Source organism: Puntigrus tetrazona, chromosome 13 (assembly GCF_018831695.1).
Source record: "Puntigrus tetrazona isolate hp1 chromosome 13, ASM1883169v1, whole genome shotgun sequence".
Lineage (NCBI taxonomy): Eukaryota > Metazoa > Chordata > Actinopteri > Cypriniformes > Cyprinidae > Puntigrus > Puntigrus tetrazona.
The window spans coordinates 4272318-4296252 of NC_056711.1; the positions used below are offsets into that span (position 1 = coordinate 4272318).

At 36.1% G+C, this 23935-nt stretch overlaps 1 protein-coding gene across 3 annotated transcripts in view; it reads right to left on the bottom strand.

The window, feature by feature from the left end:
- thada (THADA armadillo repeat containing) overlaps nt 1–23935 on the bottom strand; it is a 79745-nt gene that overhangs the window by 26587 nt on the left and 29223 nt on the right. For all 3 annotated transcript variants that reach the window (XM_043256156.1, XM_043256155.1, XM_043256154.1), the window contains exons 27-29: nt 19748–19837; nt 16717–16848; nt 5313–5481 (exon numbers count right to left, since the gene is read on the bottom strand). In XM_043256156.1, coding sequence (XP_043112091.1) covers nt 5313–5481; nt 16717–16848; nt 19748–19837 — 391 coding nt within the window. The remainder of the gene's footprint in view (nt 1–5312; nt 5482–16716; nt 16849–19747; nt 19838–23935) is intronic.

Sequence of the window (23935 nt, forward strand, 5' to 3'; positions counted from 1 at the left end):
CAAGTGGGTGTTTCAAGGCCTATTGAAGCGGTCACTAAACCAAAACCCTTTGGCTCAACAAAGAGGAAAGGCACAAAAAAAAAAAAAAAGAATTAAATAAACGAATGATGAGACGAGTTTCTTGTGAGAAATAGCTTGCTTAATATTGAAAACTAAAATCAGGCAAGAAGTAATACAAATGAGTATATATTTAAAATGTTTACTATGCGGTTGTGGGGAGTGGGATTTTAGACCAATCAGATTTCACCGTGGAGGGAGTTATCAAGCACAAAAAAAGCTATAAAAATTAATACAATAATTTGCAGATACGTCCACTGTCAGAGAAAAAGAGTCTTGACCGTAATACAAGAAAAAAAAACACCATTAAAACACCCTGTCTTATGTCTATATTCTATTCTATATTATAATATGGCTATTTTATATATTATATGCCTGTAATAGGGCTCTTGGCAATTACAGAACTGACAAAAAAATTTAAAAATATTTTATATAAAAAATATGTATATGCATACAAAATTTAATATTTTGTTTACATAATATATGGGAGTCTACTGCGTATATTTATTACGCATTATTATAAAAGCGTATGCAGTGCATATATTTTGAAAATATTTAAATGTATTTACATGCAGTGTTGGGGAAAGTTACTTTTAAAACTTTTAATACATTACAAAAAAAGTATTTAATTAAATGAATTAGTTTCTATGGAAAGTAATGTGTTATATTACTTTTGCGTTACTTTTTAAATATGAGCAGGGCTTGATTGTTGGTTTTTTTTAATACAAGTTATTTTTTGAGCAAAAGAAAAGGCATTTTGTACCAAAAAATGTAATGAATAAACCTCAGGCTGAAGAAAGAGTAAAAAAAAAAAAAAAAAAAAAAAAAAAAAAGTATCATCAAAAGGTCAGCAGCGACGTTTAGTCTAGAACTACAGTAGTATCATGTTCACAGCACACACAATGCCTCTGTACTTCCAATTTCTCCCAAAAGGACAGCAGAGTTGTCAGTAAATAAATAGGGAAAACGGTAATGATGCATTTTTTTTATAATTAAAAAGTTATGTGATACTTTGCTAGTTACTTGAAAACAATAATCTTGAGGGACTTGTGTTCCTTGCAATGTGTTCATATCATATGTGTTTGTATTTATATATACATAATACACTCAGTAGACATACTATGTAAATTATGTGATTAATTACAATACTACAGACACACACACACACACACACACACACATACACACATACATATATATACACATATATATATATATATATATATATATATATACATATACATATATATACACACATATATATATATACACACATATATATATATATATATATATATATATATAAAACATACATATGTAGACATTTGGTGTTATATGTTCTCCATTTACAAAATAAAACTAAAATAAATTTAAAATAAATACACAAAGACAGGCAATATACAAGCAAAATTTGTCAGAAACCTCTATTCTACTTTTACAAAATAAAACAAACACAAACACACACACACACACACACACACACACACACCTGAAATAAAGTTTATCTTAAAAGATCTTTACATAAATAAACAAAGGGGGGGACAAACAAAAAACATAATAACGTAATTAGAAAAGTACCTTAAAAAAAAAAAAAAAAAGTCTGTTCCCCATTTATAAAATGAAAAAAACAAACAAAAAAAAAAAAACAGACAGAAAAAAAAAAAAAACAGGAAGACAATAAATAATTTCTGATCTCCATTTACAAAACCACAAAACTAAAATAAAGTTGCTCTTTAGAGATCTTTCCTTAAATGAACACAAATAAATAAATCAAATAAAACACACACACAGACAAAAAAAAGAGGAAATTACATCCACACAGTCATAAGTTAAAGCAGGACAAACCACTTTACTAAGATGTGCGTGTGCTAGTGTGTGTGTGTGTGTGCGCGTGTGTGTGTGTGTGTGTGTGTGTGTGTGTGTGTGTGTGTGTGTGTGTGTGCGCGAGACCCCCATCGAGCGGAGTATGTCTGCTGATCTGATTTACTGTTTTCAAAACATACAGTGGATTAATTTCTCTGTGGGACCTGGATGTTGCCCAGGACTTTTAAAAAGAAGCTGTTGCATTGTGGGTAAGCAGAGCGCTCGGAGCAGGGCCGAGGCGTCAGGTTAGGTTAGTGCTGCTCGATCTGTTTCCCTCGTTAGTCGGCTCCTAAAGGGAACCAGCGAGTTGTGTCAACAGGGATTTTCAGGTGAACTCAGCAGGGTTCAAGTGTTTTACTCGGCAAAGCTGCTTTTGTAATCAAAATGGCGCTCCGAAACTTCACCTCATCCTGGTATCAGAGCTCCCGTCATGCAAATTGAGGGTTGTGTGTGCTGCGTTAAGGAAGGTGTACGTACAGCAAAGCTATTTTTATACATTTCCGATTCAAACAAAGAACAAAAAGGCTTTAATTCAGGCCATCTGCAACCCGTTTTCCTTCCACCCTCGCGCTTTTTGTTTTTCGTCTTTCGTTTTCTCTTGCCATATCGGTTTAAACAAAAACACACTCTTATCATTTGCTTACGGATTGTTAGAACGACGAACCGTGCGCTACAGAGATCTTTTCCGAAGCGATTGAACATTTTTGGGTGGACGAAACCAATCTAGACATATTTAGTAGGGCTGGGTTTGGACACAAACTTCATGGTTCAATTTGATTCTCATTCACAAGCAGGCGATTCGATTTTGATTATTTTGGATATCTATCAGGTACAGTGCATGCCAAATTTTCTTAGGAGTCAGCTGGTACTACATTATCATAATACTGAAAGTTAAAATTAATTTGTATGCAAACACGCGCATTTCACCCAATTAACTTCAATTACATCATAACGTTTCTTTCTTTTGTATTTATATATATATATATATATATATATATATATATATATATATATATATATATATATATATAAACGTTTAATTGTCATTAAAACTGATTTATTAAAAAAATCATGAATAATATACAGTGCATATTTTTAGCACAAGGCTCCGCCCTAGAGTTCATTTTTCTAGCAGACTAATGAGTGCATGGTGACCAAATGTGCTTGTTTCGGAGGTAAATGTGTCAATTGTTTAAACTGACATCTTTGCGTGACTGAAGCACAGATCGAGCGATTACACCAGACAGAACATGGGCCGACATACCTTTGGATTTTACCTCTGGATGTTTACTTCGTGCTGAAACCAGCAGCGGAGTAAAAAGATCGCTTCCACAGGGTTTCGTGCTGAGCGTCACAGCAACCTGTCGCGCCGCATAAAACAGCATTTATTGGATGAATGTTGTAATGAAATGGTACGAATTTGAAATCGGGAGACTTTGTATGACATCAAAACCATCAAAGCGTGCATGAATGCTTATGGGTTCGTAAAAGACGTGAGGGTCAGTAATTGACAGAACTGTCCTTTTGGGTGGAACTGTCTCTTTAAGAATCGAGGAGCACGGATGTAAAAACAAAGCCGTGGCATCTTTCTCCGTCTCTCAGCTGATGCTGCGATCCACACGTACACCGCTCCTGCATGCGACTCAGGTATTCACATCAGATAGCAGCATGAGGGCAGCTCTCCACTGAAAGCATGGAGACGTTATCTTCGGCTGATCTCAACATACTTCACACCATCAGCTCAACACACACACACACACGACTATGCATCATGTGTCCGTTATCGGTTTCTAATCTGGTTGCACACACAAACATCCGCAATTTACATATTCAAAGAGCCTAGAGAGCCACTGTGACGCAGCGAATCGAAAACAGGAAAATAAACAGACCTTTCATTCTCGATTTCCCTTTCTTTTGTTGCCGTGTAGCAATTCTCTTATTTATTTATTTTTAAAATGCATGCATTTCTATGTGAATATGTTTTATATACGCATGTGATGCAAAGCTGTAATCTCAGGAGTCATTAGTTATCGGTGTAAAAAGAACCTTTAAAAATGTTTCTGATTTGGTGGTACTTATGAATGGTAACGTGCATGCATGTATAAAAAATATATAAAAAATTAATTTTATAAATAAAAATAAACACATGGAATAATAAAATATTGATCTTTCTAGCTTAATAGCAGACTTAAGCGTCAGGTGGCGGGAACTTCGCGTAAAGACTCGAAGAACTTCTCTCGTTTTTAAATAAAATGCTGCATGAGACGGCTATCTGTCACCAGAGCGCCACCCACACAACATCCCTCACGCGGATCTCGCCGATTCCCCACCGCAGCCTAATTCCCTCCACATCTGCAGGAGCTTTGAGCAGATATACGACTGCCATGACAGGAAAGAACACCAAATCCAGCTCTTTCCTTACCCGAGCACATCTTCATCCCAGCACACTATAGTTATATCCATCTCTCTCGCACACACACGCACGCACGCTAGTTTTCATATCCAGAAACCTGCTTCAGTCTCAAAATTATAACATCTCTCTGTCGCTATCTGCATGTATCTAAGCTTCTAGGTTTTATATTGATGCTCGCTGAGCACTCCAATTTCCCTTTTGGAGTTCAATTATGTGTGTGTGCGTCACATACCTTAATGCAGCTCCATCCGCTCGCCCCAATCATTTGCTCTGATACTTCTATTTAAACACGCTCAATGTTTTTTTTTTTTACTAAACGCATCTTTAAGAGAATAGCACAATGGGGTTACATATTTAAAGGTTTCTGCAAATGCTTTAGACTGTTGTACGCGCTGCTTGCTGTACACTGCACCAAATGTTTTTCTGGCTTTGTTTTCTTCTAGTTGTTCTTCTAGTTATTTCCAAAATATTGAAAAACTTCTTACATCAAGAAGGATTTAGAAAAAACAAGTCAAATTAAGTAAAAAACTGTTAAATTATTATTACTAAATTAAGTAATCTGTCAATGGAGTAAGCTAAATAATGCTGTTTTCTGTTTGAAATTAGATTATTATGGTGAGCTTTCAATCAACCAATTAGATTTGAGGGATAATCTTTCAGGAAATCGATCGGAGTTGGTGCTTCTACACCCTTGTTAATCAGCTAGCATTTCCAGCCGATTTTAAGGTATATAGTTTGGTTAGGGTTAGGTTTAGGGGAAGGGATTGGGATATGTCTTGTTGATCCAGGATCATGTCTTGGCAAAATCACCAAGACTTCACCCTAACGTCAGATTATTTTTCTTGTTTTCTTGTTTAACTTCACTTAATTTTGACATTTATTTCTGAAAGCAAGACAATAATTTTACTTCTTTATTTAAGAATTTCTAGATATTTTGGATGTAGAGTAGAGATTGTGTGACTAGAGGAGATTCACACACCTGAAGCAGTGTTCCATGGATGTGGTTTTGTTGGAGTCCTGGTCCTCGTTCTTGAGGCAGCTCCTCCAGGAGAGTCCGGATGGTGGAGGGAACTTGGGTCACCAGGACGAACGGAACCAGGGCTCTCGCGGCCATTTCACGTGTGCGGAACACCGCAGAACGACCACACCTACACAACAAGTTCACAATTACATTTCAGACACTTCAAGATCTTTTCGACTATTTGAAATAAAACTCGCTTCTTGAGATTATAGCTGTGCACACCAACTGAGATACTTTTAAAGGGATGGTTCACCCGAAAATGAAAATTATGTCATTAATTATCCTTATTTTGTTGCAAACCTGTAAGACCTTCATTCATCATTCAAAACACAAATCCTTGAAAAAAAATCGGAGAGCTTTCTGACACTGCATAGACAGCAATGCAACTGAAACGTTCCCGACCCCAGAAATATAGTAAGGGCATTGATAAAATAGTCCATTGTGACATCATTGGCGCAACTAATTTTGCAAAGCAGCGAAAAATAAACTACTAACAACTTTATAAAACATTTCTTCTCTCCTTCGCACACCCTAGGGCATTTTAAAATAGTCCATTGTGTTACAAGAGGCACTCTTGATAATTTTAATGAAATGACTTTTATATGAAAGTTTGTTTCCATATATATAAAAAATAATAATTGCAGGTTATAAAGTCAAAATCCCACAATCTGCCTTTGTAACACACAGCTGTGAGTTATTAAGTCAGAACTATACGACTGAGAAAATAGTCAGAATTATGAGTATATCTGGAAAATTCTCAATTTCTTGCAGTTGCGAGTTTCTCATGATTGCAATTCTGCCTTTATAACACACAATCGTGAGATACATACTCGCGACGGAGCAAAAAAAAATGTAATTATGAGATAAAAAGTCAGTAACTATTTTATTTTTTATTTAGAATCAGGCTTCCAAAGCTTTATATTTCAACATATTTTAAAATGTAATTTATTACTGCTCAAGACATTTCACTATTATCAAAGTCAAAAACAGTTGAGCTGCTTAATATTTATGTGGATATATGTTAAAAATTTCTTTTGGATTTTAAGATGCATAGAGAGTTTAAAAGAACAGTTCAAATGCCTTTTATATTTTAAGCACACATATTTATATTTTATGTAAAGCATAATTTTATAGATTCCTGGAAGGTCGACTGAACTCTTTTGGACTAGTAGTAGGTTCGGCGATGGAGTCTTGGTGATTTCATTTTCAGATCGGCCCCCTGATGACTGAGACGACTGCTTTACAAGCACTAAATCAAAAGAAGCCTCTCCATAGTTCTGGAAACTCCCCTAAGAAGCTCCAGAGACACGAAAGAGGGAATATCCATCTATCAAAAAGAAGGGGATTGGAAAAAAGAAAAACAATGCGACCATCAAGTTTGCAGATAAATGAGTGGAAGCTCGACAGATGAACAGATAGAAACAAAAAATAAACCATAGCTGGGCTTGCAAAGTTCTGATTGTGATCTGCTGACAGCAGATGGAAGCGAGCATGGAGGTATGAGTTTGTGTTAACATACGCATTATTTACCAGAGCTAACCGCAGCTAGAGAACAGAGATCTGCTGACCTCAAACCATGAATGTCATGTGGATTGTAAAGAGGGCATGTTAATCTGTACAATAACAACTTCTGCAGAGGCGAATCAAACCCATGTCATAACAAATTAAAGATTAAGTTACATGTAACTACTGTTCCTGGGAAAGAAACGATGTCCAACATTGACTATGGGATATCACGCACTTCTGTTGACAACATTCACGTAGTCTGTGTTTAGGATTGGAGCTTGAAGAGTCAAGCGCCACTTTCTACGCCAACGCTATGTTTTACGATCAAATTATATATAATAACTTGACTTACACCTGAATGTTGTCCTCAAATTACCAGAGTTTGGGGAAAGCGAGTTCCTTAACGTGATGAATGATGGGATATGTTTAGTCTCAAAAAACTAGATCAAGAGATTGAAGATGAATTATAAATCAGTTTCTTGCGCAGACAGATCGTTTCGCTTCATAAGACCTCAATAAATCATCAGGAGCCACAGGTATTCATTTTGTGTTGTCGGGGATATGCTTTTTCAGACTCTCAAGTGCCTGTAGCTCCTACCTTTTTATGAATCGCCAAGGACCACGGCTTCAGCTAAAAAGCTACTTTACTGTTCTGAAGCAACAAGTCAGCTGATTTTTAATTTTTTGGGTGAACTATCCCCAAGATTGCAAGAGTGGGTAATGGGACAGGCTCAATTTAAGATAACAAATTAAGATAACAAAGATGTTCACATAATGACCGTTTTATAAACGACATCTACATAACACCTGACAGTTTTCTTTTTAATAACTAAGAGAATCTGGGTTGTTGGCAGACCTTAAAATGTCAAAGTATCCATCTAAAAACTAATTCTGACAACTACATTAATAAATAAATACCAAATACATAATTAACATTTATTCGATGAAGTGATGGTGACCAAATTAAGCCATGGTGGGAAAAAGCGGTGTCCCACTGTCCCGCCAAAGGGCCAAGTAACAGTTAGTTGTGGGCTAGGTTAATATTAAGGTTTAATAAAAATGACATAGCACCTGTGCCATATGACCTCATCAGGAGTAGTAGGAAAGTTCACCCAGAAATGAAGTTCGGTAATCAAAAGTTCACTGCAAACCTAAAATGACTTTCTTTCTTCTGTGAAACAAAGATATTTTAAAGAATGTTGGGAATAAATAATACCCATATCCATATTTATAAAAAAGGATGCATGCAGATTTGGAATGACAAGAAAATGACCAGGGTAAAAAAAATCCCTTTAAGTGACATGCTAAATTATCACTTTAATATTAGGTCATGACATTAAACAAATGGGCATAACCAATGGGGAGTTTAGTGCACTAGTTAGTAAAAGGGTATATGTGCTGTACAGACAATACTGGAGAAGAATGGAGTACAAAGCAAGCAGGGGACACCAAGAACAGCCTGCAAGACATGTGAACCTTCACCTGCTGAGTTTAAATTCCTCCAACATACAGACGTCCACATTAACCGACATGGCATACATGTTGCCTACAGCGGTCACAGCATGACAACAGTCCACAGGCGCGACCAGTCACATGATTCAGAGAGCAAATACACGGCGCACACAAAACCAGCCTAACCTTTTCATTCACCTTTTCCCTCACACAGTTCTCCCAAAAATCACGTAAGCATTTGTGCTTCCACAGCAATATTCTTTTATTTTATATCACATATTATATATATATATATATATATATATATATATATATATATATATATAATATATATATATATATATATATATATATATATATATATATATATATATATATATATTATATATATATATATATTTTATATATATGAAATACACACATAAGAAATGCACACCGTATACACACACTTATAATGTAAACAAAAACTTTTGGATGTAATTAATAGCGGTTAATCATTTGACAGGACTAATTCAAATATTCTCTTTTTTTTCCTGTCATGGAAGAAAAGTCATACAGATTCGGTGAACTACTCCTTTAATGTAAATTAAGTAAATGCATAAACATCAGTAGAAACATATTTTGATCTAATGACGGCCTAAGTCTGTACCGTTCCCCCTTTCTGGCCTCATATGTTAACTATCAGTGCTAATTTGACCCATTAAAAGTCTTTTGAGAGGAAATGACAGTTTGGAAGGGTGTAATTTTAGAAACATAGCAGTCTGAGGCGAGTCATCTCCAGGGGGCTTTCTCAGTCTCGACCCGCCATTACGGCTCAAAGGCCATCTGGCTCTTATTAGGCACGGTGCTACAGTTTCCCTGAGTATGACTCGGCAGTCTACAAGCACCAAACAAACCTAATCTTAGTCTGGCTCAAAAACAGCAGGCAGAGACGGTGTTGGACAGCACCTGGCGAGAGCGCCATAACACATTTTGTTTATTCAAGTTCGTCTGGCTCTTGAGGTGCACAGGAGAAATGAAATGAGAAAGAGTACATGCAGTTCCATCACACGCTCCAGAAAGCACACAAGTGTATAAACACACTTGATTTTTTATGACCTGCGCGTTGCTGGACAATCCTCCTAAAACAGGTTTAAAGTCCAACACATGAAAATCAAAAGGTCACAACAACAACAGCTTTAAAAGTTGTGACATAACAGAAGTAGCATTATTGCTGCACTTTAATACTGAAATGATATATTGAAAAATATATATATTTTATTTTAATAAAATGCACAATGAAAAGTTAAAAAAAGGGGTAGTGTTTCAATGCACTAAATATTCATAAATTAAAAATTGCTGTAACACTAATTAAAAGGCATTTATGCACATTGCATAATAAATGTAGTTTTAATGCATGATTATGCCTTGCAATGTATCTCATTAATAATTGTAATCACTGTTAATTCATTATAAATTTGTTATCCTATGCTTTTTAAATTCAGTATTACGATGCACATAATGAATAATTATATGCATTACAGCTTGTAATAACCATTTATAATATACTATGCATAAAGGCTTTACATTAAGCAATTTCATTTCAATGAAAATTAGATAATAATAATAATAAACCAAAAAAAACACATTTCAGCGATCCCCTAAAGACAACATTTCTCATTATAGTTTAACATGGTATACTAAAAATACCCTAAAATGTAAAGAAATAAATACGTTTAATTAAAACACTAATTCTCACTAGTTGCTTCTTAGCATGCATATCACTATCAGTGCAGTACTAATAAACTGCTAATATGCTAAAGCATACATTAATGTCTTTATAATTCTGTGTGGCTATATTTTAGATCACTAATCCTACCACATATACCTAATTTAAAAACTAGTTCTAAATAAGCAGCAAATTAAAAGTTAACAGTCAAAAGTCATAGTTAATAATGAGAGTTCATCTAAATTCTAAAATCTAAATTGTGACCCAAAATATTTCAATAAAAAAACTAAAACTAAAAAAATGACAAAAGCGCATTTAAAACTGAAAAATTATTAAGGCTATATTAAACTATAAGATTAAGAATAATGTTTAAATAATAAAAAAAAAATTACTGCTTTATTTCAAATAATTAATGTTAACCAGCAGCCAAATACTCACCTAAGAAACTGGTTTTGATTGACTTCTAGGAACCAAACGCTGATAAGAGCGTGCTTGCTCTGGAAACACACTGTGCTTCTTTCAAAGAAATGCTAAGCTGTCTGCTAAAGTCAGTGACCTCGTGTTTCTTGTACTCGATGCAATAACATCCAAATTATCAGTCTGCTGGAATTAATAGCGAGGCCTCATCCATCAGTTGTTTCTTGCAGCCCATTTGAGGTCGTGTGAGAAAAAACAGAGACTGACAACACAGTCTTACAAAATATTCCCCTACATATCTTTTTTTCTTTCTTTAAGATGGCTCAAAATTTATATGATTAATCTGAATTTGAAAAATAAAACCGAGGCTGAGGGCCATTACCAACTTCATCATTACTAAACACAATCACTGGTACATTGTAAGGTCAAATCTTTCCAAACCAGAACGAAGAGGGATTCAATTCCTGTGAATCATATGCCAAGCAACTTTGATTATGCCATTTGTAGAATGATTCCACCTTAAACTGTAAACATTGCGGCTCTGTGACGCCATCCGAAACGGTGCTTAGTTTGTTTAACTCGACACTGGCTGAACCAATGGTGTGACCTCTCTGGGTTCATCTATTCTCACTCTGATTTATCAATGGCCCCACCAAAACAAATGGTCCTGATCTGTACTAGGATGAGGTCCTGTAAATACAATTCACCCAAAAGTCACCTCGACAGGATAAAAAAATAATAATCTAATGGAGATCCACCACTTGAAAACTTGACTTGAAAACACAACCTAGGAATTTCCGTCCTGGATGACCAAGTGGTGTGACATTCTGGATCTGGTAAACTCCTCATCCATAGCACCAAGCATAATCTACTATAGATGTAAGCAATTTCAAACCAACCTCTTACATATGTTCTCTGGCTGACAGACTTTTGGTCGAGGGTATTTGACACACTTAATTTGATTTGACACACCTCAACACCAATGGAGACCCCAACAGTTCCAGACCTGACCAGACCTGCTAGCTACAGCACGGAAAATAAGATTACGGTCATGCTAGCAGGACACACTTGTCTTGTTTTCAGAATGGATTTATCACTATGTTATGTAAAGTCAGCAGGAAAGACTTGAAAGGAAGACAAGAAAAGGGTTAGATTTGGAATATGTGAAGATTTCTCAGCCGCCAACTTGGTTTCCAGAAAGCAGAAGCTCCAAAAAATTATGGATTCTTGGGAGGAACATTTTTATCCTTTCTTCAAACTATGATATTGGATCTAATTTGACTCTTTGATGTACAGTGCCTACTTTTCACAACTCAACCAATTCCTTGTGGATAAAAAAATAAATAAAATAAATAAATAAATAAATAAAGTTTTCCCCTCCTGAACACATTTATCTGGACTAAATGTTTGGAGAAATATTATTAAATATTACTATATAACTAATACGACTAAAACTGAAACTGAAAATTAAACCTAAATGGAAAAAAAACTAGTAAAAAATTTAATATAATAAAAAGGTCAAATTAATTGAAAAATAAAACTAAAAAGCATATATAAATAATACTAAAATAACACTTCTTTTCAGGTTACATAAACAGTTTTTCTTAAATTTTTTAAACGGATTTATCATTATGCACTATGCAAGATCACCTTAAGGCCTTCTTTGCACAATATAATTCGTTTCTGGTGGGAAAAAAAAATAAAATAATAATTACAAAAGATTTACGAAATTCTGTCTTGCCCTTTTCTTCACTGAACATCATTTTCACTTGGAAATGGAACTAAATCGGACTGAAAACGCTAATTTATGATAACTTTAACGTGATGCTGGTCTATAAATGGTTTCCAGCTAAACTAAACTATTCTAGAAAGTTCAAAGAAAAAAAAAAAAAAAACCCTCTCCATGTTGCGAAAACCAGCTCGACCGCCTGAATCAGTCACGACCGGGTTTTAGCACCAGGGTTTCCTGTCACGGCTCTCATTCGCATAATGTAAAGCCATGTTTGCTTGGCATGTGATAATGTTAACGAATGGATTTTCACGAGTGCTAGATTCAGCCGAATTCATACAGTCTGGATAACAGAATACAGCTTGTTGCGGTAAAGCCCAACAAAGCCTTATTTCTCAAATATTTCACAGAGCGGAGCTTAACAGCTCTACTCCGACGCGAAGACGAGGCTTTGAAGGCTTAGCCGCACAATACAAATTCGCAGTGTGACCGGCAAACAGATCGGATCTCCTGGATTTCTAACCGAGAAGACAACACTGAGGGCCCAATCTAATGAAAACGACTCTGAAAGTAGAATTAAACACTGATTGTGGAACGAAAATCACAGTCTGCTCAGGTAACTAATCACGGGTTGTCTCGTATGTCAACCAGCACGATAATTAACAACTCGGATTCCTCGAGTGCTTTGCTGAGAGCTCGTGTTGTTGTAAAGCGAGGCCTGATCAACACCGGACACCCAGACACTCACAAATACACGCCTAGGGGAGAGGAGGGGGCTGTGGAAGCCAAAACCTAGCTATATTTAACATCTTCTACATGTGGGCTTCATTTGGGTGAATGGGCCCGCATACCTCCACTGACAAGAACCAGGCAGACCCCAATCCTCCAATCTCTTAACCCTTGCGTCCCAGTACTAAAAAAGGCTGAATTCAATCGACTTGGGTCCTTGCATTAATCTGAAGGATTGACTATTAGGAAAACCCATCCATAATTTGAAGATGATGAAGATGATTGCATTTGATTCAGAAGGGCTGAGACTTTTACTGATATGGCCATGTGGTTTGAGTCTGTTTGTAATGGTGGCATTGATCACTCGTGAGCTTGATCTGTTTCTCTCTGTTCTGTGTTATCTGTGTTCCAGACCCGAGGCCTTGAATCCTTTCCCCTCCACACCTCTGCTCCGCTCCAGATGTCCGTAGCACACACATGGACTCATAACACAGTTATGATAGCACACAGGCCCTGACACCCAAACAATGATTCAGGGCTTTCAAAATGCAATTAAATATATATGTTTAACATCGTTAAATCCATAAGGTCGTAAATATCTGGTGTTGCAAGTGTCCTGCTGATATACTAAGATCTTATTAGAAAAAAACAGTTTAGCTAAATCTTTTATCAGTATGAAAACTGATACAGCAGTTAAATATTACTATTAAAAAAAACAAAGGCCATGTGGTACAATCGACAGTCATGTGATTAACCCATGCAACCAACAAGCAGGAGAAATATGTTTTTGTAAAATGATTGTATGACCCTCACCCTCACAAAACAACAATTAAATAACAAATAAAAAAAACTATGATATCTATAAATAATTAGTGATTTGTAACATTTATTTTACTCTGAAGAGGAAAGGAAAACAAACTTTCAAACATAACATAAAAATAAAATAGAAATGTTATTACCTATTTCACCACGTTACATTTTCACAAAATTAAATTGGTTGAAAATGTTATTTTTTATGAAACTATACATTTACGATTTTCTTTTTTCTTTACTGAAGCGCAATAGACTTTACCTATAGTTTTTGGACTGACTGACCTTCATTTCTCAAAGTAATGATGGCCACTCGTTTTTCTTTACTTAGAATTTGTATTATGGCAAGAAAAAAGTAGCTAACAGTCTATTCAGTGGGACTATCAGCTGTGTATCCACCTGACTTCTGCACAACACAACTGATGGTCCCAACCCCATTTATAAGGCAAGAAATCCCACTTATTAATCCTGACAGGGCACAACTGTGAAGTAAAAACCATTTCAGGTGACTACCTCTTGAAGCTCATCAAGAGAATGCCAAGAGTGTGCAAAGCAGTAATCAAAGCAAAAAGTGGCAACTTTGAAGAACCTAGAATATGGCATATATTTTCAGTTGTTCAGTTGTTTCACACTTTTTTGTTATGTATACAATTCCACATGTGTTAATTCATAGTTTTGATGCCTTCAGTGTGAATCTACAATTTTCATAGTCATGAAAATAAAGAAAACTCTTTGAATGGGAAGGCGTGTCCAAACTTTTGGTCTGTACTATATATATATATATATATATATATATGTATATATATATATATATATATATATATATATATATATATATATATATATATATATATATATATATATATATATATATATATATATATATATATATATGTATGTATATATATATATATGTATATATATATATATATATATATATATATATATATGTATATATATATATATATATATATATATATATATATATATATATATGTATATATATATATATATATATATATATATATATATATATATATATATATATATATATATATATATATATATATATATATATATATATATATATATATATATATATATATATATATATATATATATATATATATATATATATATATATATATATATATATATATATATATATATATATATATATAATATATATATATATATATATGTATATATATATATATATATATATATATATATATATATATATATATATATATATATATATATATATATATGTATATATATATATATATATATATATATATATATATATATATATATATATATGTATATATATATATATATATATATATATATATATATATATATATATATATATATATATATATATATATATGTATATATATATATGTATATATATATACCTTCCTATATATATATATATATATATATATACATATATATATATATATATTATATATATATATATATATATATATATATATTAGTAGGTTTTTTATTACTTTGTCACGGAGGGGAAACTGGAATCAAACAGAAATAAAGGCTTTAAACCAAGAATAGCAACTTTAATATATCCCATGTATAAAACAGCCACAAACTTACATGCTTTCATACTGGTTCAAATATACCTACAAAAATACAGACAACCCCCACCATCCCCCAGACACACACACATACACACACACACACACACACTAAAGTTCTTGCAGAAGCCCAAACACCTTCCTCAGAGAGTGTGTGTTAGCGAGTGCACACAGACAGAACATTCCTGGCATAAACATTAGTGAAAATAATGTCACGGAGGGGAAACTGGTGAGAGTCCAAGGCTTTTGGTCACCAAAGTGAAAGGCAGCAGCAGCGCATTCACACACCTGTACTGAACACGCTCATTATCTAATGTGCTGAACTCACTATCAGAACCAGCGGTTTCAACAGAACTTCTGTTCTTCATAACAGTTCATATCAAGACTAAGCTTGCAACAACTCCACTATCACGTCGACCTAAACAGCAGATAATTAGGATAAATCACAAACCCACCCTCGATGATCGACATTTTCGGCAGGAAGTACAGAAAGAAGCCTCTCTTTCATGATACAGTAAACACTTTGCATGCGAAGCAACAACAACTCCACCAAGCTGTTGAATGTTAAACGGCTGCTGATTTGTAAACATTTGCGAGTCGATGTGCTAACGTGCGTCCATTTATGAACGACCCATTTATGTAGCAGAAATTTTATTAATAGAACGGAGCTTATCTGCATGTATCTACATGGAAGGTCACAGTATTATAAGAAAATAAATGGCAGCTCGCAAGGTTTTGCAACAGAGCCGACAGAGTGTTATTTTACTGCTTTACCCTCAAACTGATGCAACTGCAACATGTATTCAACATGCAATGAGATTTTAAATGCATGCTACACGCAGGACTGACACCAAAGTCAGGAGCAGCAGCGGGAGCAAGACTTCTCCAACTTATTGTTTCTTTCATCCGAATAGATCTATTGCTCCCCAGCTGTAGGAACACAGTGTTCTGTGACACACAAACAGGAGTGGAAAGGATTACTCCTTGCTCTGGGATCAGAACTGTGACCTATCCTTCACTCTGTGTGTGTGTGTGTGTAAGACAACTATGTCTATGTTTGGATGCTTTTACAGGTACTTGTAAAATGTGTTCCAAAAATATTTTTCCTCCTGTCTAAACAAAAACCAAAAAAAATTAAATGTGAAAACGGGACAGCAACAGTAGCTGCGCGTCTCAAGCATTACAAATTGTGCAAGAAGAAAAAAAATGCAGAGGCAGTGGGAAAAAATGTATTGCAGGAATGGATGCGTCGAAGTTGACGGATAGAAAGAGATGCAAAGGGAGTGGCCTGTGAGATGAGAGGGCTGAGGAATAGTCAGCTGAATCAAATCTCAATTATTTGAGCTAAAACATTCAGTGAAGGTTCAGGCAGCATTGCACTTAAAATGTAATCTAAATGTCTGTACCTACCTGATGATTAAGGGCATAAAGGGAGCTAATCCCAGAGGAGATGATGACCCATCCATAGGAGACGGGTAGAGACGACCCAAAACCAACAGCAACAGGAAAAGACTGGGGTGCAGCTTCACCTGCCCTGAATCACTGAAAGAGAGAGAAAGGGAAATACATAACATTTACTTAGCGAAAGTAATCGACCTTAACTAACAAGTGAACCCTTAATTTATATAATAAGGTAACCAACTGTGAACTACTAAATTAACGAAACATATGCTACTCACATGGCTAACACAAATCACGATTGGATTACCTAACGAAACATACCTTCCTTAAACTAGCTAAGCTTCATTCTAAACTAACTTATCTAGATGTGTTTTCATAACTTCTCTAGTTACTAAACTGGCATGACCTTCTTCACTTACTAACACGTGCAAAATTACCTAAACCAGCTAAGTTACCAGTATGTGCCTTTAAAAAACCTCTATTACTATTTAACTAGCATAGCCTCCTCCACATTCTATCCTAACTGAACTAACCTGTATGACTTTATCATTGGTCTAACTTAACTTCCATCACTTACCTGTATGTGACTTCATTTTTTTTTCAAATATTAGTTAAAGAAAACCCGTCCCTTACTGACATTTAACAGTACCAACCTAACCAACTCCCCATTTCTGACGTCATAAACTTCAACAATTTGTTAACATAACATCCTCTACATACTAATGTAACCAACTGAACTAACATATCTTGATTCACTTTTATAACTTCTCTAATTACTTAACTTTCTTCACTTACTTTCTAACTAACCTGTATGCGACTTTATAAATGTACTTATTTTACTAGCATAGTTTCCTCCACTAACCTGTGTAACTTCTCTAACCTAACTTGAGTAACTTCCATCACTTGCTAACGTAACTAACAGAATGAACCTAACTTACCTTTACGTAAGTCATAACTTCTCTTACTTATTTTACTAGCATAGCTTTGTCCACTTACTAATGTAAACCCGAAAAAACCTGTGACCTTTTCCTTTGTCTAACTTAACTAGCATAACTTTAATATTTTATATAATAACAACATATATAAAAAAAAATGAATTAAGTTACCTTCAAGTGACTTCGTAATTAACTTGTTTAACTAGTATAGCTTAATATGGTTTTCTCCAAATACAAGTTATAAACGCATCTATAACGTCATCATTTCTTCAATGATTGAACACCCTTGACATACAACAGTGCTAACATAACCAACTTAGCCACACGTGACTTTGAAATGACTAAACTTGCATTTCCAAAACTTCACTTACTGTATATTATGCGTATATTACAAATGATGCTTTAGCTGAGCTTTCAGAATTAGCAGCCAGCCATTCCAAACGCATACAGGTATAACGGTTTCAATGACAAGATGAGCAAATGTACACACGGTCACCATTACCAACCCAACGGCCCTTCACTTCCTTTCTCTTTTACTACATTTCTGCACATGTTTCTCTGACAGTCCAGTGGAAACTCAAGACTTAAGCCAGAGCAAACACACGAAAAAAACAGACAGAAAAGCACACAAATGTAAATTACTCATAGCTTTCTATTACTCCGAAAGGGCCAAAATCTGTTCTGTTCTCTACAGGCCGTGAGCTTTCCACGGCACAGCTGCCAGCTGTGGATACGCTTGTCATTATTACATCAAACATGGCCAAACTCCCCACCACCGAGGGGTCCCAGGAGCCCGTAGACCCCGGGCCAGAGTGCAGGAAATGCTATTTTGCTAATCAGGGCCCGGGTAATGCGTTTAGAGTCTGATTTCAGTCAGGCGCAGTGTGGGACAGCCAAGAACTTGAGATCATCACCAAACCCAAGGAGACTGAAGTGTTAAACATCATGCGCATTCAAGAAAAAAAGCTGGAAGGGGAGTGCGAGAACGAACCAATAAAATATGATGAATCAGAGGAATGGAAAAAGACGTAAAAATGAGCGAAAAAGTTCAGCGAGGGTGAAGAGGTGATAAGCCTGGAAGAGAAAGTGAGATTAGCAAAGCGAGTTTTAATCTTGGCTCCACTTGTCCCCGTCTTTTCATCTCATTTCATCTCTGGTCCATGTCCAACCGAACCCTCTCGACACTCATTTCCCATGTTAAACGTTTAAAACCGTTATAAACCCCTCAAGCCGTGGCAAATCATTCATCACGATTTCGTCCGTGCTCGTGAAATCTTCATATCGCGAACCGGTTTACAAATTGCGAGGAGAGCGATGAACCGTATTCCAACGTTCCCACATGCTTTTTACAGCCTGCTTTCCAGATAAAAGAAACATTCTGGATTGAACTTCAATAGGAAAAACTTCTCAATCACGCTAAACGGCGAACTCCCCCCCTAGACATCCCATGATGCTCTTTTCATATTCGGTGAAGGTGGGTGGCGCAAACCTATTCGCACTTCTTTCTACCCTTATTTATATGCCGTTTAATTTATAGGCGGTATAAAATATGAGCGCTGCAGAGCCTAGCTTGGCAAGTGGGACGCAAAGACTAGGCCGTGGGAAAGAGTCAGACCACTCTTAGCTAAAAGGAGAGAACGCCAGACTGAAAACGCATTAAAATAATTTGATACATATTAAGATAATATTGGCTCAAGGGCCTCTTGTGCAACGCAAGTGCTATTTGGAAGAGTGGCGCATCAGTCTGTGGAGAAATTATTTGAGGGAGATAAGAGACTAACATGTTCTCACAACCACCGAAGAGCGAGGTCTGGATCCAACATGGCCGAAACTCCCAAAAGCGATTTACTTATCTGTGGCATCTCAGCTAGGAATCCGTCCATCAGTGTGGTCAAAATGCTTAATAGGTCTAAAGAGGCTTGATGGGCCACTTAAATGGTCTTAAATAAGGGCCTCGGAGAAATTAAAGAAGGGTGAGAAGAAGAACTGGGTCCGTTTAGCGTACGCTGGGATCGTTCAGCTCTTTAACAACATCCGACGCAAATCGTGCACACATTGCGGGGTCCTGTGATGTTACAGGGGGGCTTTTGTTGAGAAATTCTCACCTGTTCACAGAGGCTGCGGCTTCCTGTAGCTGACTGAGGAGGAAGGGGTAGAGGGCAGGGAAACGAGTGAAGAACTCTCGACCGGTCATTCTGGTAAGAGAAGAGTGAGAGAAATTAAAGCGTTTGTAGGATTGCCGATTAGAAAAGATAAGAAATGACATTAATTACATTCATCTAACATCAACTGGCAACCAGTTTTTCTGCTTGGCTGATAACTTTCATAAGGGAGACTTAAGTGAGAGAGTGTTTTGTAGATTGTAGTGTCTGTTCTATGTTCATGGTGTGTCTAATAACTGAAAGACGTGTGGTAATATTCATTTTCATATTTTATTACATATACAGCAAATGCACATTTTAAAATAACTATTTCAAAAAATTATTTTTAACTTAAAATTCTTTATTTCGAAATATGCTGCTCTATATTTGGACATTATGACAATTAATTCTATATTAAAGAAAACTGTGTACACGCTTAACTAATTAGGTATTAGAGTGTTTACTTTATTATTTTTTTTATCATCAACTTAGATTACTGAATGAAGAAGTTGTCTAATATTACCATTTTTAAACAATTCAATTCAAATGACCTCTAATTATTTCAGTAAATAGTACATAAAATATATATAGAAAAAAAACAAAAACAATTTTTCTTTTTTTTTTATCTGAAAACAAAGGGTCGTTGATGGCTTCAGTCTGAAAGGTTGAATCCGTGATAAAGGGCAGAAATAATTTGCATGTTATAAAAGGTGCAAAAATAGGATATGAATATGCATGCTCATATTTCATTGTACCTCTAACAGATTTTAAAAAGTGTTATTTTGGTCAACCCTTAAATAGGTCATAACACTGAAATTACCAGAGAAGTTAAAAGCCTCCTTCAAAAATGTGTATTTATTGCAAAGGAGGAGCCGGGGCATGATGAAAATGTTTAAAATGCATGCGTGTCATTCGGTCGAAGCTTGTCCTCTTTGGCCAGTTGTTAACGCCGTTAAACTGCAAGCAAGTCGAAAACCACAATGTAAACAACAAAAGTGAAATAAGGATGTGCGGTTTATCTTTCAATCAACGTTGCATTGCATACTAAAGCAACAGTACGCTCCCGCTGAACTAGGGCTGTCCAACATATCTGTAAAATAAGATAAAACATGCAGAGGTGTGTTATAAAATGTCTGGTATACAATAAATACATTTATTCAAAATAATGCTAATCGTTTATTTTCTGACCTACTGTATACATCAGGATTTATAGGGTAAAAACTAATTGTCGGTTCGCATTACAAAGCGTTATGGGATTGTTTCCTCTGCTATGAATGCGCGCAATTCTGCCAAAAGAAGGTATTTCCTTTTGGAACACCCTCTGCGTCAGGAACGTGCTGCCTACGTAGGCAGCTCGCTAGATTTTGGAACAGAGCCTAAGTGACACGAGGAGAGGAGAGAAAGAGACTGCAACCTTTAAAGGTCTGGTTTGTAAACCACTTCCTAAAGTCTGCGCTCTTTACAGCTCTATAAAGCTCTCATTAGAGCGGCCTCTGATGGAGCGCTGCAGGGACACGCGGCTCACCGGCCCTGCTCGTTTATTCCTTAGAAAGCAGCGCGGCTGGAATGAACCCTGGGAATTTCACCCGAAAAAAATGCGTGCGTTAAGACGGAGAGCGAAAGCGTGTGCGACGCACATAAACGTATCTTTATTTAGCTGAGCCTCTGCGTTTAAGATAGACCGTCTAATAAAACTTTTTTTTCTTCGTGTCTAACTGAAACGGCCCGTGCAGGGCTAACTTTAGCTCGAGAGCCGACGTTTCAAACAAGCGTGTTGTGACTTCAGCTATGTAAAATACACACACAAACACGCGCACCGCATCCTGTTTCAACCGCTGATGCACACGGACTGGTCTGAACTTAGGCCGGGGCGCTGTCATGGTAACAAGGTGGGTCAGCTACGACTACAACCTGGCCGCATGCTGCATGCCACACACACACGCTTTGACGTGGGCAAATGTGGTTACAGTTAAGCTCAACACAACCCAGCATACCTTCAGTATGGATTAGAGTCTTCACGGCAAAACATGTCTATAAATGCAGCCTGTCAAACTTAAACCATATTTAACCGCTTGTTTGTCTTTACTTGCATTCACAAATGAAGATGAACCGATATAAATTTGCATATTTTGTGTAATGAGCTTGAGTGTGCTGAATAGGGACATCATAAACGCAAACACCGCCCCCACACACACACACACACACACACACACACACACACACACAGTATTCCTTCAACTCATTTGTTTATGTAACATAAATAACATTCAGATCATGAAAAGAGGAAACAAAATCTTTTTTTATTTTTTGGTTACATATTGTGCACCAGATGACTGAGGTCAGCTAATAAAAGTCTGAGGAACAAGCCAACTCTCCGATCATATTCTGGTGAGACCGAGCAAACACAAACTAAGTATCTTCTTTGGGAAAACAGTCAAACAAGCAGAAAAAGCGCATTTAAAAAAAAAAAAAGTCCAAACTAAATTGCTTAAGCGAGAAGATGGTATCACATGCTAGACTTGTTTATAAACTTGAGTGCAACTGAAGTCATTACTTGTCAAGATAGGTTTTATACAATGGTTTAAAGACTTTCGTTCGGTTTCGTTTCAGTGTTTACCTAAGATGTGTATCATTCGTTTTTCAAACTCTGATTTGACTCCTTTGATCTAGTCCAAATAGACCAACGAAAACATTACTCCGAGTGCTATGTTTTGACCGTAATCAGTGTTTTAAATGGCAAGAAGCAGATCAATTCACCTTTTTTTTACAGTTGCGCAAAACAAAAATCTAAATACAAAACATGTTTGAAAACCGAACCAATCCAAGGAGCACAAACAAACCCTGCTTACGCTAATGAATTCGAAACAGCGCAGCTACTAAATCTCACATTCGATAAATAAACATGCGTTTGATAAATAAATGAAATATTATACTCTAATTAAAACTCTCTTGTTTTAGGTACACTGCCAATTTTATATATAATGTATGTGTGTGTGTGTGTGTGTGTGTGTGTGTGTTTATTCATTCATTCCATGTTATGTCTGAATACTGGAATCTGATTGGCTGACAGGTATGCAGTAAAACCATTTAAATGCACACATAGTTCCAAGTCAGTTTATTCACATTTCTATATTAATGCACTGCTTTAATTGATGCAGACGCACACACTGACAGAGACAAAGAGAGAGACAGAGAAAGAGAGAAAGAGAGATTGCAGATTGTCAAACTTGTCAATATTGCTACTGTCATTAATAAAATAGCCTATAGATACTAGATCGCTACATAATATTTCTCAGCAACGAGGTGGTAAACTCGCCATTTGAGAAGTAGCCTAACAGTTACAGCTTGATTATAGAGAGATTCTTTCGCTCTCTTTCTCTCGCTCATTATTATTTCAAATAAATGTGTTTTTACAGGACCATTTAACCTCTGTGTTAGCGCTAATGAGCCGAAGGGAAGATAACCATAATTTTTACCCTTCCGGTCAAATATCGTGCAGCAAGAATAATGCTAGTTTTAACTTGTCTATAACTTGGCAAATGACCATGGAATTAGCGGGTGTAATAACACACACACACACACACACACACACACACACACACATTGCATTGTAGAATGCAGCTAGACCCAAAAGGTCATAACAGAGAACGGTCTGTCAAAATGTTTGACATGTACATGTCAGCGCACAGATCACAAGACTCACAAAAACACAGGAAGAGACTCAACACAACAACAACAAGCAAGAGCCGAATGACCCCGCAGGATAAAGATGCCTGTCATGCAAACGCATAAAACTAAAAGACAAACACACCGAGATGTCGGACAAACCGGCGGCGGGGTTATCCAGAAACTAAACGGTCCTGACTATGAAGAACATCTCCACATAAAAGAGTCAGCGTCATTTCATTGCTGAGTTTCAGTGACCTTTAGAGATTCGGCGTCTCTAGAAAATCCCACGGGGGTCAGCTGACCTGGGAGCACATGGCCTCTTTGAAGTGTGAGGTAGTCCAACACACCGGCCTGTGTCGTTACGGCCCGCCTGATTGTCCAATTAAGTCCAATCAGCGCGCCGATTAATCATAACAAACCACGATCTCATGAGCGAGCCATTATTGTTTTTTTTCCACCGAGGTCAGCGCCGCTCCCATCGCT